General features: G+C 37.3%; 2 protein-coding genes across 3 annotated transcripts; one reads left to right on the forward strand and one right to left on the reverse strand.

Annotated features, from left to right (window-relative positions):
- Positions 1-1,509: 1,509 nt before the first annotated feature.
- On the forward strand, positions 1,510-4,303 carry LOC4351769 (B-box zinc finger protein 23). The gene is made up of 2 exons (XM_015763033.3): positions 1,510-1,817; positions 3,734-4,303. The coding sequence occupies exons 1-2, from the start codon at positions 1,608-1,610 to the stop codon at positions 4,154-4,156; spliced, it is 633 nt and encodes a 210-aa protein (XP_015618519.1). The 5' UTR covers positions 1,510-1,607; the 3' UTR covers positions 4,157-4,303.
- A 69-nt stretch (positions 4,304-4,372) lies between these two features.
- On the reverse strand, positions 4,373-11,237 carry LOC4351770 (protein STICHEL). Of its 2 annotated transcripts, none has more exons than XM_015763031.3 (7): positions 11,092-11,237; positions 8,143-10,115; positions 7,494-7,713; positions 6,750-7,316; positions 5,333-6,056; positions 4,889-4,964; positions 4,373-4,810 (listed from the first exon to the last, which is right to left on the reverse strand). In XM_015763031.3, exons 2-7 carry the CDS (start codon positions 10,045-10,047, stop codon positions 4,778-4,780), a joined length of 3,525 nt encoding a protein of 1,174 aa, XP_015618517.1. In that variant the 5' UTR covers positions 10,048-10,115; positions 11,092-11,237; the 3' UTR covers positions 4,373-4,777. The 2 variants fall into 2 exon arrangements, with proteins under 2 accessions (XP_015618517.1, XP_015618518.1); XM_015763032.3 differs by having other exon boundaries at positions 11,002-11,139.
- Between the last annotated feature and the right edge of the window lie 2,070 nt (positions 11,238-13,307).

Below are 13,307 nucleotides of genomic sequence, written 5' to 3' on the forward strand. Positions count from 1 at the left end.
AAATTGAGAGTAATGATTATTAATCATTAATTAAGGTGGTTGCTCCCTTTTATTGCAGAACAAGTAAATATCACAGCAAGGATCATGTGTCGACGAAGCAGTAGCTGCATGCTAAAGCCATCTCAGTGATCGATCGATCACAGAAAAAAAAACAGATTAGGACCACAGTGATAGGTAGGCAGATCATTTAGGGACCACCAAATCTTGTTCATAAAGATTTAATTAATCTATGCTCCATACTCATCCTATTCATTTTGATAGAAATTATTTTTTCATGTAATTAACAAATCAAACAATCCACTTGCATTGGGTCCCAATTCAAAACAAGCAACTCTAGGAAATATCTATTTGATCATCACATTAATTCTATAACGGCCAGTAAATAATATAAATACTTGTGAGTTTTGACTAAGAGTTAAGCCTTGATGAGCAAGAAAGGAAGAAAAGACCAAAAGAAGAAGAAAAAGCAAAAAGTGGATCAATCGATATGACATGTCTATTTCTCTTTTAAAAAAAATCTGACATGTATATATGGATCACACTATTATGGATGTCTCATTGACACGTTGGCCTTACAATGTAGTGGCTACTTTTTTTTTCTACCTTACACTCTTTTCAGCTTTTAATAGACGATATCATTGATTTTTTTATATAAGTTTAATTCTGTCCTATTTAAAAGTCTTACACAAATATTTAAAAATATAAGTCATGCTAAATTATCTTCAATGTTAAATTAAGTCATAACAAACTAAATGATATTTACGTAATAAGATGAATGATTAAAGTAAGTGATGGCATCTATTAAAAATTGAGAAATTGAAAAAATTGTTTAAGTTTTCCTTACTTTTTTTTATCTAGATATAAGATGCCCTAAAGTGAAATTTACTCATATATTTTTAATACAAGTACCACTAGCTTCCAAAAGAGACGATAAATAATGGTAATATAGTAGGACATAAATATATGAAAATATGTAGTGTAAATCACATATGTAGCGAAAACCTGAAAATTATCGTTAGATTGAAAACGGACGCTTGACATTTATCCACGTCATCAAGAATAAAAGTTTTACTTTCAATAAAATTTTATTAATTTTTTTATTATTGATGAGTTGAGCAAATCTAATTCGTAGATAGTTATCAGGTTTCCATGATATATACGTGGTTTGCACTCTATATATATTTTGTCAGTAGAACATAACTGCAGCCAATATATACTCGCTCTGTTTCTAAATATTTGACGCCGTTGACTTTTTAAAATATGTTTGACCGTTTGTCTTATTCAAAAATTTTAAGTAATTATTAATTCTTTTTCTATCATTTGATTCATTGTTAAATATAATTTTATGTATACATATAGTTTTACATATTTCATAAAAGTTTTTGAATAAGACGAACAGTTAAACATGTGCTAAAAAGTTAACGGTGTCAAATATTTAGAAACGGAGGGAGTATATGCACATATATATATCCATTAATTCTTGGCTCGTGTATATATTCAACTATATATATATATATATATCCGTCAAGCTTGAAAATTCCATTAATTGGTCTCTCGTTGGGCTAACGACGCGGCGATCGAGTAGCTTAGCTAGCTGAAGCTGCCACATGAAGATCGGGTGCGACGCGTGCGAGCAGGCGGAGGCGGCGGTGCTGTGCTGCGCCGACGAGGCCGCGCTCTGCCGCCGCTGCGACGCCGCCGTCCACTCCGCCAACAGGCTCGCCGGCAAGCACACCCGCGTCGCGCTCCTCCTCCCCTCCTCCTCCTCCGCCGCCGCCGGCGACGACGACCACCACCCCACCTGCGACATCTGCCAGGTACGTTACGTACTCTCGATTGATTAATTGCTCTTGCTGTAATTAACACAGAGAGCTTTTAATTTGTGTCCTTTTAGTCAAAAAGAGCGGGGAATTTATGAATTAAATTAATTAATTCATATACGGAATTCAAAGAGATATTTTACATGGTACAAAATAAATATCATATATATATATATATATATATATATATATATATATATATATATATATATATATATATATATATATATATATATATATATATATATATATATATATATATATATATACTTTTCTTTTTCTTTTTCTTTGACCAAGATAAACCAAACTCGTATTGGATTAATGCGGATATATAGCCAATTAGCCATACAAGTTGGACAGATGGAGTATACTTTTCTAGCTTCTAGAGACTAGAGAAGAGAAAAAGGCGTACTCAGGCATTTAGATGATTGCCAATTTTCTTCAAGCAAGGATACACATGCCTAGTAATACTACAATAACTAGCCAAGTTATTGAGGATGCAGTTAGCATAACAAACATTCCTAAAAGTTTTTTTTTGGGAAATTATATGCACTACTACTAAATAATTTTAATTATATACATGTTTAACCATATATTGAAATCAATAATATTACACCTACATGTATAATCTAAACCTTAAATTTATTATATTTTATTCGTAACAAAAAAAATTTGACAATCTTAAGACTATAAATTTTTCAGAATTTTATTTTATTTTGTTACGCTCTATATAGGGTCAATTTAAAGATGAGACTTTACATGAAGATATAATATTATTGAAAATACATGTACAAATTTTTCTAGATTTTTTCAATGACATTTGTTAGTTGATATGTATAGTGTATACGTGTAAGGGCTTATGTGCATAGAATACGTTTCCATGCAGATGAATTTTCTTTTTTTTAATCAATGTTTTTGAAATTTTGAAACATTGTATATGGACATATATATTCTATAAACTAATAATTTTGAAAATCAAACCAATCAATTCAATCTGATCAATAATTCTAGAATCTAAAATTAGAAAAAAAAATACAAGTATGTTGTCGGCTTGTCGATTATATATAACCGTTGTTGATCCATCACTTTCTATTTTCTTGATTTAATTCTGAATCTGCAACCAATAAATGCAAGGTTATACTTGGCGTTTATTCTTAATTTAGTATTTATTTTATTAAATGTTTCTGAAAATGGGGATTAACATTTCATAGTCTCGATTTCAGTTATTTTTGGCGTTACTCTTAATTTTAGTTATATTTGTCATGAAATCTCAATTTCAGTCATTCTTAAAATTTTAGTTATATTTGTTGGAGTCTCAATTTCAGTTTTTTTTTCACAATTTAGTATTTGCAAAATTATTTCACAACTATTGTCTATAAAGTTATGCTCGTCCAGGAGTCAATTTTAGTTTTTTTAAGAACTTTTATGATTTATTCCTACCTATACATGAATATACAAATTTGTTCCCTTTTCTCGAGCTAATATGGAAATTACTAACTACTTGTACAGATGTTCATATCATAGGCATTATATTCATTTGAAGTTTTTTTTCAGAGGTTTAAAGTTGTTATGAAGTTGCTCAGTGTAGATCATCCTCTTAATCATTTCAAATAGATTAATTAGTAATTAACCAAGCCTAAATGGGCGTAATTAAATTGCCGATTAACCAAGCTACTCCATCCGTTCAAGAAAAAACCACCTTATATTATAGGATGTGATATATCATTAGTTGCTATGAAGTTGCTCAGTGTAGATCATCCTCTTAATCATTTCAAATGGATTAATTAGTAATTAACCAAGCCTAAATGGGGTAATTAATAAATTGCCGATTAACCAAGCTACTCCATCCGTCCATGAAAAAACCACATCCTAATCATATTAGGATGTAGTAATTAATTTGCACGTAATTACAGGAGAAGACGGGCTACTTCTTCTGCCTCGAGGACCGCGCCCTGCTCTGCCGGAGCTGCGACGTCGCCGTCCACACCGCCACTGCGCACGCCGCCGCCCACCGCCGCTTCCTCATCACCGGCGTCCGCATCGGCGGCAGCGTCGACGCCGCCGCCGCGGCCGACGTCATCGTCAGCCCAACAAGCAGCAGCATCGCGCCGGCCGGCTCGGCCAGCAGCAACCACGCCGGCGCCGCCGGCAACAACAATGGCCGGTCGCCGGCGCCGGTGAGGTTCTCAGGGGGAGACGGCGGCGTTGAGCCGGAGCAGCAGTGGCCGTGGAGTGACGTCTTCGCCGCCGACGACGACGATGACGTCAGCGCCGCCATGGAGCAGTGCTACTATCATGGCATCTCTGAACCTCACTCCTCCAGCCTCACTGGATGATGGCAGCTTAGCTTCAGTCAAATTAATTAATGAGCTGCTATAATTGATTTCCATGAACTGATCCCACAGAGGTCATCAACATCGAGAATATTAGTTGAGAAATTTTGCAGCTCAAAATGGCACAATGCAGAGATGGTGGCAAGTTTACATGAGGATTGTCTGAAGTGAATAACCATTCTTGCATAAGGAAGTTTGACATAACCAAAAACACAAATCTAATCAAACTAGTCTATATTGATCAGTTCCACTCATGAGATGGTACTCATAAGATCAAGTTTCTCATGAAAAAAAAAACCAAATGCCTGTACAAGGACAATTTTCCTTTTTGAGAGCATAAACTGGCTGGAGCATGAATACACTGTCCACAAAGACAACACTTGTTACTAACATGATTGACAAATAGTCTAAATTGTCTCAACTCCTGTCTCAAGAAAGCCAAAAATATTAGGCCATCAGAGATTCAGAGTGAATATATACTAGAAACAGAAAATGAATCATGGGACAAAGATGGTGATAGTGTCATACTACTTTTAATTTTAATTTTAAGCTATGTAGCATTTCCTGCTCCATGAATATTTGAAATGCGCCTTCTATAACATTGAACATGTCTGCTCTAAATGATTAAGAGGATCTGACACGCGTCTGTCTCTTAACCTGCATTTAACAGTGTCAGGCTGTCATTTGCTGCCAATTGCCAAAGAATATACAAACAAAATGTGACATTTATTTTACCTTTAGCCTCTTTGATCTTTGAGTTTTCCAACAGTGGAAAAGGCCAGGGCAACCAGGTCGTCCAGCTTCCGAGCAACTATAAATTTGAGACGGTAAGAATGGTTAAGGACACTATCAAGCAGTAACAAGAATCAGCATTGTCAACAACTAATGTATGACACAATGATCCTAGAACCATTCTTGATCAAGTATCAGAATCAATAACTTGTGGATTCTAACATTTATTGTAATTAATAATCAGTTAATTCAACAACTGTAAGCCACATTTCAGAACTCTAGATCAAGTTATTTTGTGCTAGCTACCATGATTGGAAAGAAAGAATCGCTACTGGCATGTTTTATGTCCTAATATTCAGTAATATTCATTCAAAAATTAGATGTACCAATTTAATGTCCTAAAAGTTGAAAAGGAAAAGGGACTGAATAAAAACATGTATTACTTACATGCTCTCTTTGTCACAATTTTCCATGTAATAATCATCGCTGTGCAGCTTGCTCGGTGAAACGACATTTCTGTTTACGTTTCGTCCATTCTGGTCTTTCTGAACACCATAACTGTCAACAATCTTCATAGCTTTGATCCCATGAGAAAGGTCCTCATCTTCTTGGCCTGAGGGCACAACTAGGGCCATTGACGATCTCCTTTCATACGGGCTGACAATTTGTGGCACAACCTGATGTCTATCAGGTCTTGTTTGATTTACCATGCCAGGTGTGTGTTTTTCAGCAGCCTGGAGCCAGGCACTCTCTAACCTTTGCTCATCAATCATTGATATCTTTGACATATGTGTGGCTTTAGTTTTTCCTGAATTTACAGAAGTAACTGAAGCCGACTGCAACCTTTCATCACCAGCTGAGGCAAATTTGAACTGCTCCAATCCTTTCTTTACTTCATCAGAATAATCAAAATTTCTACTTGAGGTGTTCAAGGTTCCCTTTAGTCGGTCGCTGTTCGATGAACAACTCAAGACATCAGACTCGGCTCGTCTTACATTAGGTCCCATCTCTGATGTTAGCCCACTGGCTATAAAGTCAGGTAGTAGACCCATTCTGACTTCCACAGTGCATCTCAGTACTGTCTCAATTGAATTTGTAATGCTGCTCAGAAATCTTTCAGCCCGAGACCTTATGCTGCTGTCCTCAAATGCTATAAAGGCAAGCACACAGCCTGCAAAAAAGGATCATTGAATTTTACTTCAACAAACATGGAACACTTTCTTCTTTTGAAAATTGAAATAAGTGAAAATCTGCACAAGCATAAAAAAATACAAGGTCCTATGTTGAAGATAAGGTTCCCTCTTCAACTTTGAGATATGTAAGCAGCCCATTTGAAAGCCATATTAAGTCCTAAACAACGGCAATTCTATTTGCACAATTAAACATTGAAACTATTTTGGGGTATTTGGCCTCCACAAGTTGAAGCCACAGACTTAATTAAGCTAGCCTAGTAGATGTTGTACCAACATAGATGGTGTGAACTAAGGCCAATCTAGTCAGAGTTTTCCATATGTGATAAGTTAGAACTAGGACGCCATCACTCTACAAACAGTTATCAATGTACAGTTTATAATTTCGTCAACTCTGTAACTGCTGTTTCTTTTCCATTTCTATTATGTAGCTAAAGTTACATGATTTCAACTGATTAGCAAAACATTCTGTAGTTCAATGATTCTATCAAACAGGACACATAATTGAAGATTAAGTTCCTAATATATTGAAACAATATATAGTGGGAGAAATTCCACCAAATCACAAATTTATCAGGTGCATTATCACTATGTACTTTGTCTTTCGAAACAGTACATGACCCATATAAATATGCTCCGTGCTGAAAATAAGAGAGAGCACATGATATGTTTACCTTCACATTGCCTTACACATACTAGTTTTCCATGGTCGAAAAGTAGTTGTTGCAATGTCTTGGAGTGACAGTTTTCAATGCATCTCATCCAAATGTGGGCAAGACTTTCTAAGTTTCCATTCACCAGAACCTTTTGCTCAGAATAATTACTCCTTTGAGTAGAATCCTGTAGAAATCTATCAGCAGACATGCATTCTCCACCATAAGCAAAGTTACCATTCAATCTTGACCTAGATGAATGCGAGGCAAGGGCCTGAGGACTTGAATGCAGACTGGTTGCTTTGGGGTCAAGCAGCTTCTTTGAAACACCAAAAGCTGATATAGAATGTGAAGCGGCCCTGCTAGATGATGATTCTCTTCCTGCTTCAGTCACCGCGTCATTCATTGATTTGTGGCACTCTGTAGTGCTGCTTCTTGCTTGGTTCATTTCTGAACTATGACCACAGCTGAGTTGTAGTAGAGCTGCAGTGAACCATGTGGAACGCTCACTGGAAAGCCGTATCTGTTTTTCAGCATCAGAAAGAATCTTCAACGCTTGCTGTAATCTTTCCAACTCTCCATCAGTTACTACATGGCATGAAATGAACATGTTAAGAGATAGATGAACGGGTTGCAGATTGGATGAACTTATCTTTTCCAGATGTGCTATGTAGTATGTACGAAATGGTTTGTGCAAGAGTTATTCGAGTCAAATTTATGCAAACAATAACGAAGAACAATTTTAGAAAAGTTTACGGTACTCACAACTTCGACCACCAACTGCCATATCATTGGCAGTAGAATCAGCTAATTTGTATGTACCAGCAATGATGTCCATGATAAGCCCAGCTAATTGAGACATTAATGCCATTGGATCGATCCCAGAGTCCATCAGCTCTCTGGACCTTTTGACTGTTTCAGCCGTGTCTGATGACATAGCTATCTCAAGTAGATCAAGCAATTTCTCTTCTGAGACAACCCCAACCTATAAAACACGACTTGAGTTAAGTACCATTATTTCGAAAATTATGGGTTGCATAACCGATAGCATTCTTTACCCAGACATGTGGTCCATCGATAGAGATAATTGTGATAATATGAAGAGTTTGCACTTCTATTAAAGAAAACAAAATAGCGAACTGTCATTCAAATAATTCAAGCAGAAGGACCATGAGTAAAGATGATGAAAACTATATGTATTAAGCATTTCTGGAAAATTGATAGTATCATGTATATATATGTACTGAACTATTTTAAAAGATAAGCTATTACTAAATCAGTGAATCAAATTGACAAGAAAAGTTCAGAAGCAAAAATATTGTACAGATTGTAGAAAATTGCAATTTTGATGTAATGCAAAGCAATATTTAGTCACTAATAGAAGCAATAGATCTGATCATAGCAAGCAACCTACCAGATCATTGACAAGTGAAGGAGTTATCTTTTTCCCCAGCAAACTCAACTGGTCTAGCATTGTCTCTGCATCTCGTAGTGAACCATCTGAATTTAGAGCTATCAAATCTAGAGCTGCTAACTCAACATCGAGATTTTCCTTAACACATATTCTCCTCAAACGACACACAATGTCAATATCTTTGATCTTCGAGAAGACGTACTTCTGACAACGTGATATGACAGCACGAGGCAGGTTATCAGGATCAATTGTTATGAATACAAAGACAACACGGGGTAATGGTTCATCAAGGAACTTCATAAATGCTGACCACAATTTGGATGACACCATGTGGCATTCATCAACAACAAACAGCTTATACCGGGATGAAGTTGCAGATGGCGGTATGTTTTCCAGTAAGTTCTTAATTCTGTTTATACTCTTCCTGTTGCTTGCATCAACTTCAATTAAATTAGTCCCGTTTCCACTTAAAAAGTCAGTGCATTCCTTACATATCCCGCAGGGTTTGTTTTCTCCAGGAGCAAGGCAACTGAGACCCATTGAAAATATCCTCGCAGTGGATGTTTTCCCTGTTCCACGGGGACCTTGAAAAAGATAAGCTGGGGCTATCTTTTCCCTTGTGATGGCATTACTAAGTGATTGTGCTACAATATGTTGACCAACAATTTCACTGAATAACTTTGGTCTGTACTTCTGGCTCAAACTTCTCCGGTCTGCCATTGCCAGATCAGCTCCATGAACAGCTGGATCAACCCCATCCTGGCTTTTACAGCTTGACCACCTTCTCCCATCCAACCGGCTCAAAGCTTCCAAATCAAGCTCCCCTACATTGGTTGAGAGTTCATCACTTGATGAATCAAATGATGAAGAACCAAAATCACAGCTACCATCTAAAAGTGACATTCCATGGGCAGATGTTTTTGAATGGCCCCATTTCAATGAACCAAATGATCTCTTCTTCCTATGCAGTGTCTGGCTCCCACATAATAGGCCGCTACCTTTTCTTCTGAGTATATCTGACAGTGAAGGAGAGTAACTTCTTTTAGATCCTTTACATTTATTCCTCTTTGATGAGTAGCCGGGAACATGAGACCTCCGACTTCTCCAAAGTGTTGATTGGTTAGACTCATCACCATCAAAAGAAGTAGCAGTCCTTCCATCCCATGAACCAATTGTACTGGAGTTCGCTCTTCCATGTTTGTAATAGGATCTAGTTGAAATAGGGGTGCAAGAAAAGGAAGATCCCTCTCTTCTACCCACTTTCAGTAATCTAGAGGTATTTGAAGCGCTCACGCATCCACACGCTGCAAATAGTGGAGATGTTGGGCGTGAAAAGTAACCCACCTCTGAGTTCTCAGTATCCTCAGTTTGCTCAGTGGAGTTGACATGAAGATCAAGCAACTTCGAAACAGCTGGGTCTCTTGCTGTTCCTTTCTTTGACAACAAAACCCTGCTCCTTCTAGCTACTCTTTTAATCGGAGTACATGATGTTGAGCTCTGAAAATTGTAAATGTTGACTGGATCATCCTGACATGCATTGCTTTTCAAACCCACACCGTTAGAATTGTGTGGACTTTCCAGATTAATGTCCTCATCTAACTTCATTCCACTTTCACTAGACTTGTTAGAATACTGCCTCCAGTTGTAGAGATAAACCTTTTTTTGCTTCTTTTCACCCTTTGATGGTGTAGGTGACTCGGTATGCTTTGGTGCTATACTGTCTCCAACTCCATTGCTGTTGTGTACAATGTTCGAAGCTGCCGCCAATGGTCTAGAATCCAAAGGAGACCTCCACGTCGAGCTAGTCTCGGGATCTCGCAAGAATCGTGCCTTCCGCAACGCGGTAAGTTCCTTCCTTAAGTGAAGCTCACTTGGGCCAACACACCCTTCAACCATAGGTCCCATCTCTGAACTAGAATTATGACATGTCCAGCAAAGAGTGCACTATCCAAGAAGAGATGTGGCTTTTCTCCCTACAATAAGTTCATGGTAAGTAATGTCAATGTTTTTACAGTCAAATAGAAGCTACGCGTATGAACAAAACATAAATCAAAGATTACAGTAAATCTGTAATACAGAATACTAAGTAATGTTGACAACAGCTTCAGAAGCAAATTATTCAACATGCAGAAAATGTTCTGAAGCAGTGAAAGGCAATGACAAGCAAATCGTTCAACATGAAGAAAATGTTCAACTAGAGCTATTTCACACGGTGAAAGGCAGTGACAAGCAGATAAAGTTTTTTTTTAAAAAAAAATTGTGTCTCATTCACATGAAAGTGCACTAACAAGCGCTTTTACTTAATATTTACATGTTAGTAAATATTTTTGCTTGCTCACATTGACTATTGTCTAGCAGACCTACGAGTCAATGGATGCGTGAATGGGATGTCTTTCAGTTCAGTCGTACCTACCGAGTTCTTAATACAAAAAAAAAAACTTTTTATGTACATTACTACAAAAACTATTTCTTTGTTATGGTGATTTATCCATGGATAATGGATCTTTACAATTATGATTTTTTTACAATTCAGAATAATTCTTTTTTTTTTCTCATGGAACTGGAAATCATAAAACTCACCAAGTAATAACCAACTTCAGTTAACAAACAGTATAAACACCACAACGTTTTACAATTTATCCTAAAAGTTCAAATCGATTGAAAAAATTCAAAAACCACATCGCGTTTACAAACGAACCCACACGACGAACAGAAGATCAACCAAGCAGCAAGAAAACGAGCAAGGCAACAAAAACAAACCAAAAAAAATATGTTTATAGAAACAAAATACAGAATGAACACATCACTGGAAAAAGCAAAAAAAAAAAAAAGACTATCTTTTCTGTGACAGGGACGCACCTAATTTAAGGTGGGCTAAACCAAAACCCACCCCCAAAAATTCCCTTCCTTTTGAAACACAAAGCTGCGATTCGATTCGAGAATGCTCACCGGCCGGCGGCGAGAACGCGGCGGCGGAGGAGGCCGTCGCCGTCCACGCCGTGCGCGCGAGAGGGAGGGAGAATGCCGCCAGCTGTGCAGATCGGAGCAGAGCTAGAGCTAGAGCTAGAGAGAGAGAGAGGAGAGAGATGGAGAATGGAGGAGAGAGAGGTGTACGAAGGAGAGAAATAGACGGAGGCGACGAAGGGGAAGGGAACATTTTCTTGTTTTCTTTCAAATTTTTTCTGTTTGAAATTAAAATTCCCGCTAGTTCCATAACATTTCGTCCAAACTCCGAAAGCTGTTAATGGGTGATGGATGGGGCCATTGTTCACAAATGCGATGATGACAGCTGCTCTCTCTCCGATCTAAAATACTCGTATATTGATTTCTAGCATTCGAATTTTATCCTAAAATATAATTATTTTTTTCATATACATTACTTTCTCTACCAATTAGTACGTCTCTTCATTCAAATTTTTGACATATTCTTTCTTTTCTCAACCAATCGCAAACTTTTTCCATTTAACTTCATCTACTGTTTTTAATACCCAAGTTTAAGCTTAAAAGTACTAGTAGTAAATTTTAGGACGGAGGGAGTATTAAATTACTATGGTTATCAAACTGAGACTATATATGCAATGGAAACTACAGCTCGGATGTAAATTTTGAAATTGTTTCATAAAATTTGTAGACGTCTCAGAAATGTTTCATACAAAGTATACAAAGGTCTCAGTAAAGTATTATTGTGGTTACTCTCTCCGTTATCGAATAATTGACATGGATGCTATTTAAGTTCAAAACTTTGACTGTTTGTCTTTTTCACCGAAAATTTATAATTACTTCAATATATGTTGTATTATAAATATAACCATACAATTTCTGTTTACCATAATATAATCATTTAAAAATAATTTGTGATCAAAAGTCCGAAGGAAGTTAACCGTGTCGGTTATTCAAAATCAGGTAGATTTCGAAATGTTTGAAATGCTGTGAAGTCTAGTGTTTTAAAAAAAGAATATGCTATGGTTAGGAATGAAGTTGGTTTTTTATGGCTTTTCACAATGCGATATGTTCGCGTTCAGCCCGAGTGCTCCACACTGAAAAATCTGCGTCACGTCCGTGTCAGGGCCCACCAACCTGAGGATTATGTGCCCAAAGAGAGTCACACGTTCTTCTGCGTTATCGTGGGGTGTAGCGCATGGAGAGAGATCCGCACCTGTGCTGCGGAGGGCGTGACATTGGCATCGTTCCTCCGCACATGTAGTGTGGAGGTCATTTCCTTCATCGGTTCTGAGCTAGCTGGTATCGTTAGCCTCTTAAGCGCGCATGCCGCACTGCTACTGCCCTTAAAGTCCTAGTGAGAGAGATTGCCATATGCTAGGCCCTCTAGTTTTTTAAAAGAGTGGTTTATCTAAAACATTCAGGGCATGTTTGGCTAATGGGTTAGGAAAATAATTTCCCAAAGGGTATCTTTAAATCTCAACCATTCATTCTTCCCACCCTATTTCATCTTAGCCCTCCATTCATTTCCATTTCACAATCCCACATCTCATAACCCATTATCCAAACACTCCATCATTATATAACAAGAAGGACTTACGAAAGACCTACGAGTTTAACGTATTAGTAAGATAAATATGATAATTTTTTGAAATCTTAAATTTTTACAACCTTTTTTATACTCCCTTCATCCTATTTTAAGTACAACCATGAGTTTTCGCGTCCAACTTTAGTCATCTGTCTTATTTGAAAAAAATTATAATTAGTATTTTTTATGAGATGATAAGACATGAATAGTACTTTATGCTTGACTTATGTTTTAATTTTTTTTAAAAAAAAATTAAATAAGACGGACGATAGACGCGAAAACTTATGGCTGCACTTCAAATGTGACGGAGGAAGTATCACGGTTACGACGTGGTTGCATATTGTTTCCACCGGTCGTAATTTACACAATTACACACATTTTGTGTCTCCCCTCCAACAGTTGATTGTGTATCTTTGTGTCTGGAGTCTGCAATCATAATATGCGGTGCCCCTGTTCCGTTTTGGGCATGCCCATGGCATATTATGCCACCAAACACATCACATCGCTTTCATCATGATTCATCCACTGCTTATCAAAGCAGCCGACAGGGACAGACAGTCTACACCAACAGGCAGGTCCAACCATATCATGCATAGTGAAATCGATCGGTGTGATGGAAACGACAGTCCCAATTACC

The sequence above is a fragment of the Oryza sativa genome, chromosome 12 (genome assembly GCF_034140825.1).
Source record: "Oryza sativa Japonica Group chromosome 12, ASM3414082v1".
Classification (NCBI taxonomy): Eukaryota; Viridiplantae; Streptophyta; class Magnoliopsida; order Poales; family Poaceae; genus Oryza; species Oryza sativa.

Coding starts and splice junctions, on each gene's coding strand:
- LOC4351769 (XM_015763033.3), top strand. CDS start 1,608: ATGAAGATCGGGTGCGACGCGTGCGAGCAGGCGGAGGCGGCGGTGCTG. Junction 1,818..3,733: donor CCACCTGCGACATCTGCCAG/GTACGTTACGTA, acceptor ACGTAATTACAG/GAGAAGACGGGCTACTTCTT.
- LOC4351770 (XM_015763031.3), bottom strand. CDS start 10,047: ATGGGACCTATGGTTGAAGGGTGTGTTGGCCCAAGTGAGCTTCACTTA. Junction 6,057..6,749: donor ATGTGTAAGGCAATGTGAAG/GTAAACATATCA, acceptor CCTTTTTTGCAG/GCTGTGTGCTTGCCTTTATA. Junction 4,811..4,888: donor AAAGATCAAAGAGGCTAAAG/GTAAAATAAATG, acceptor TGTTAAATGCAG/GTTAAGAGACAGACGCGTGT.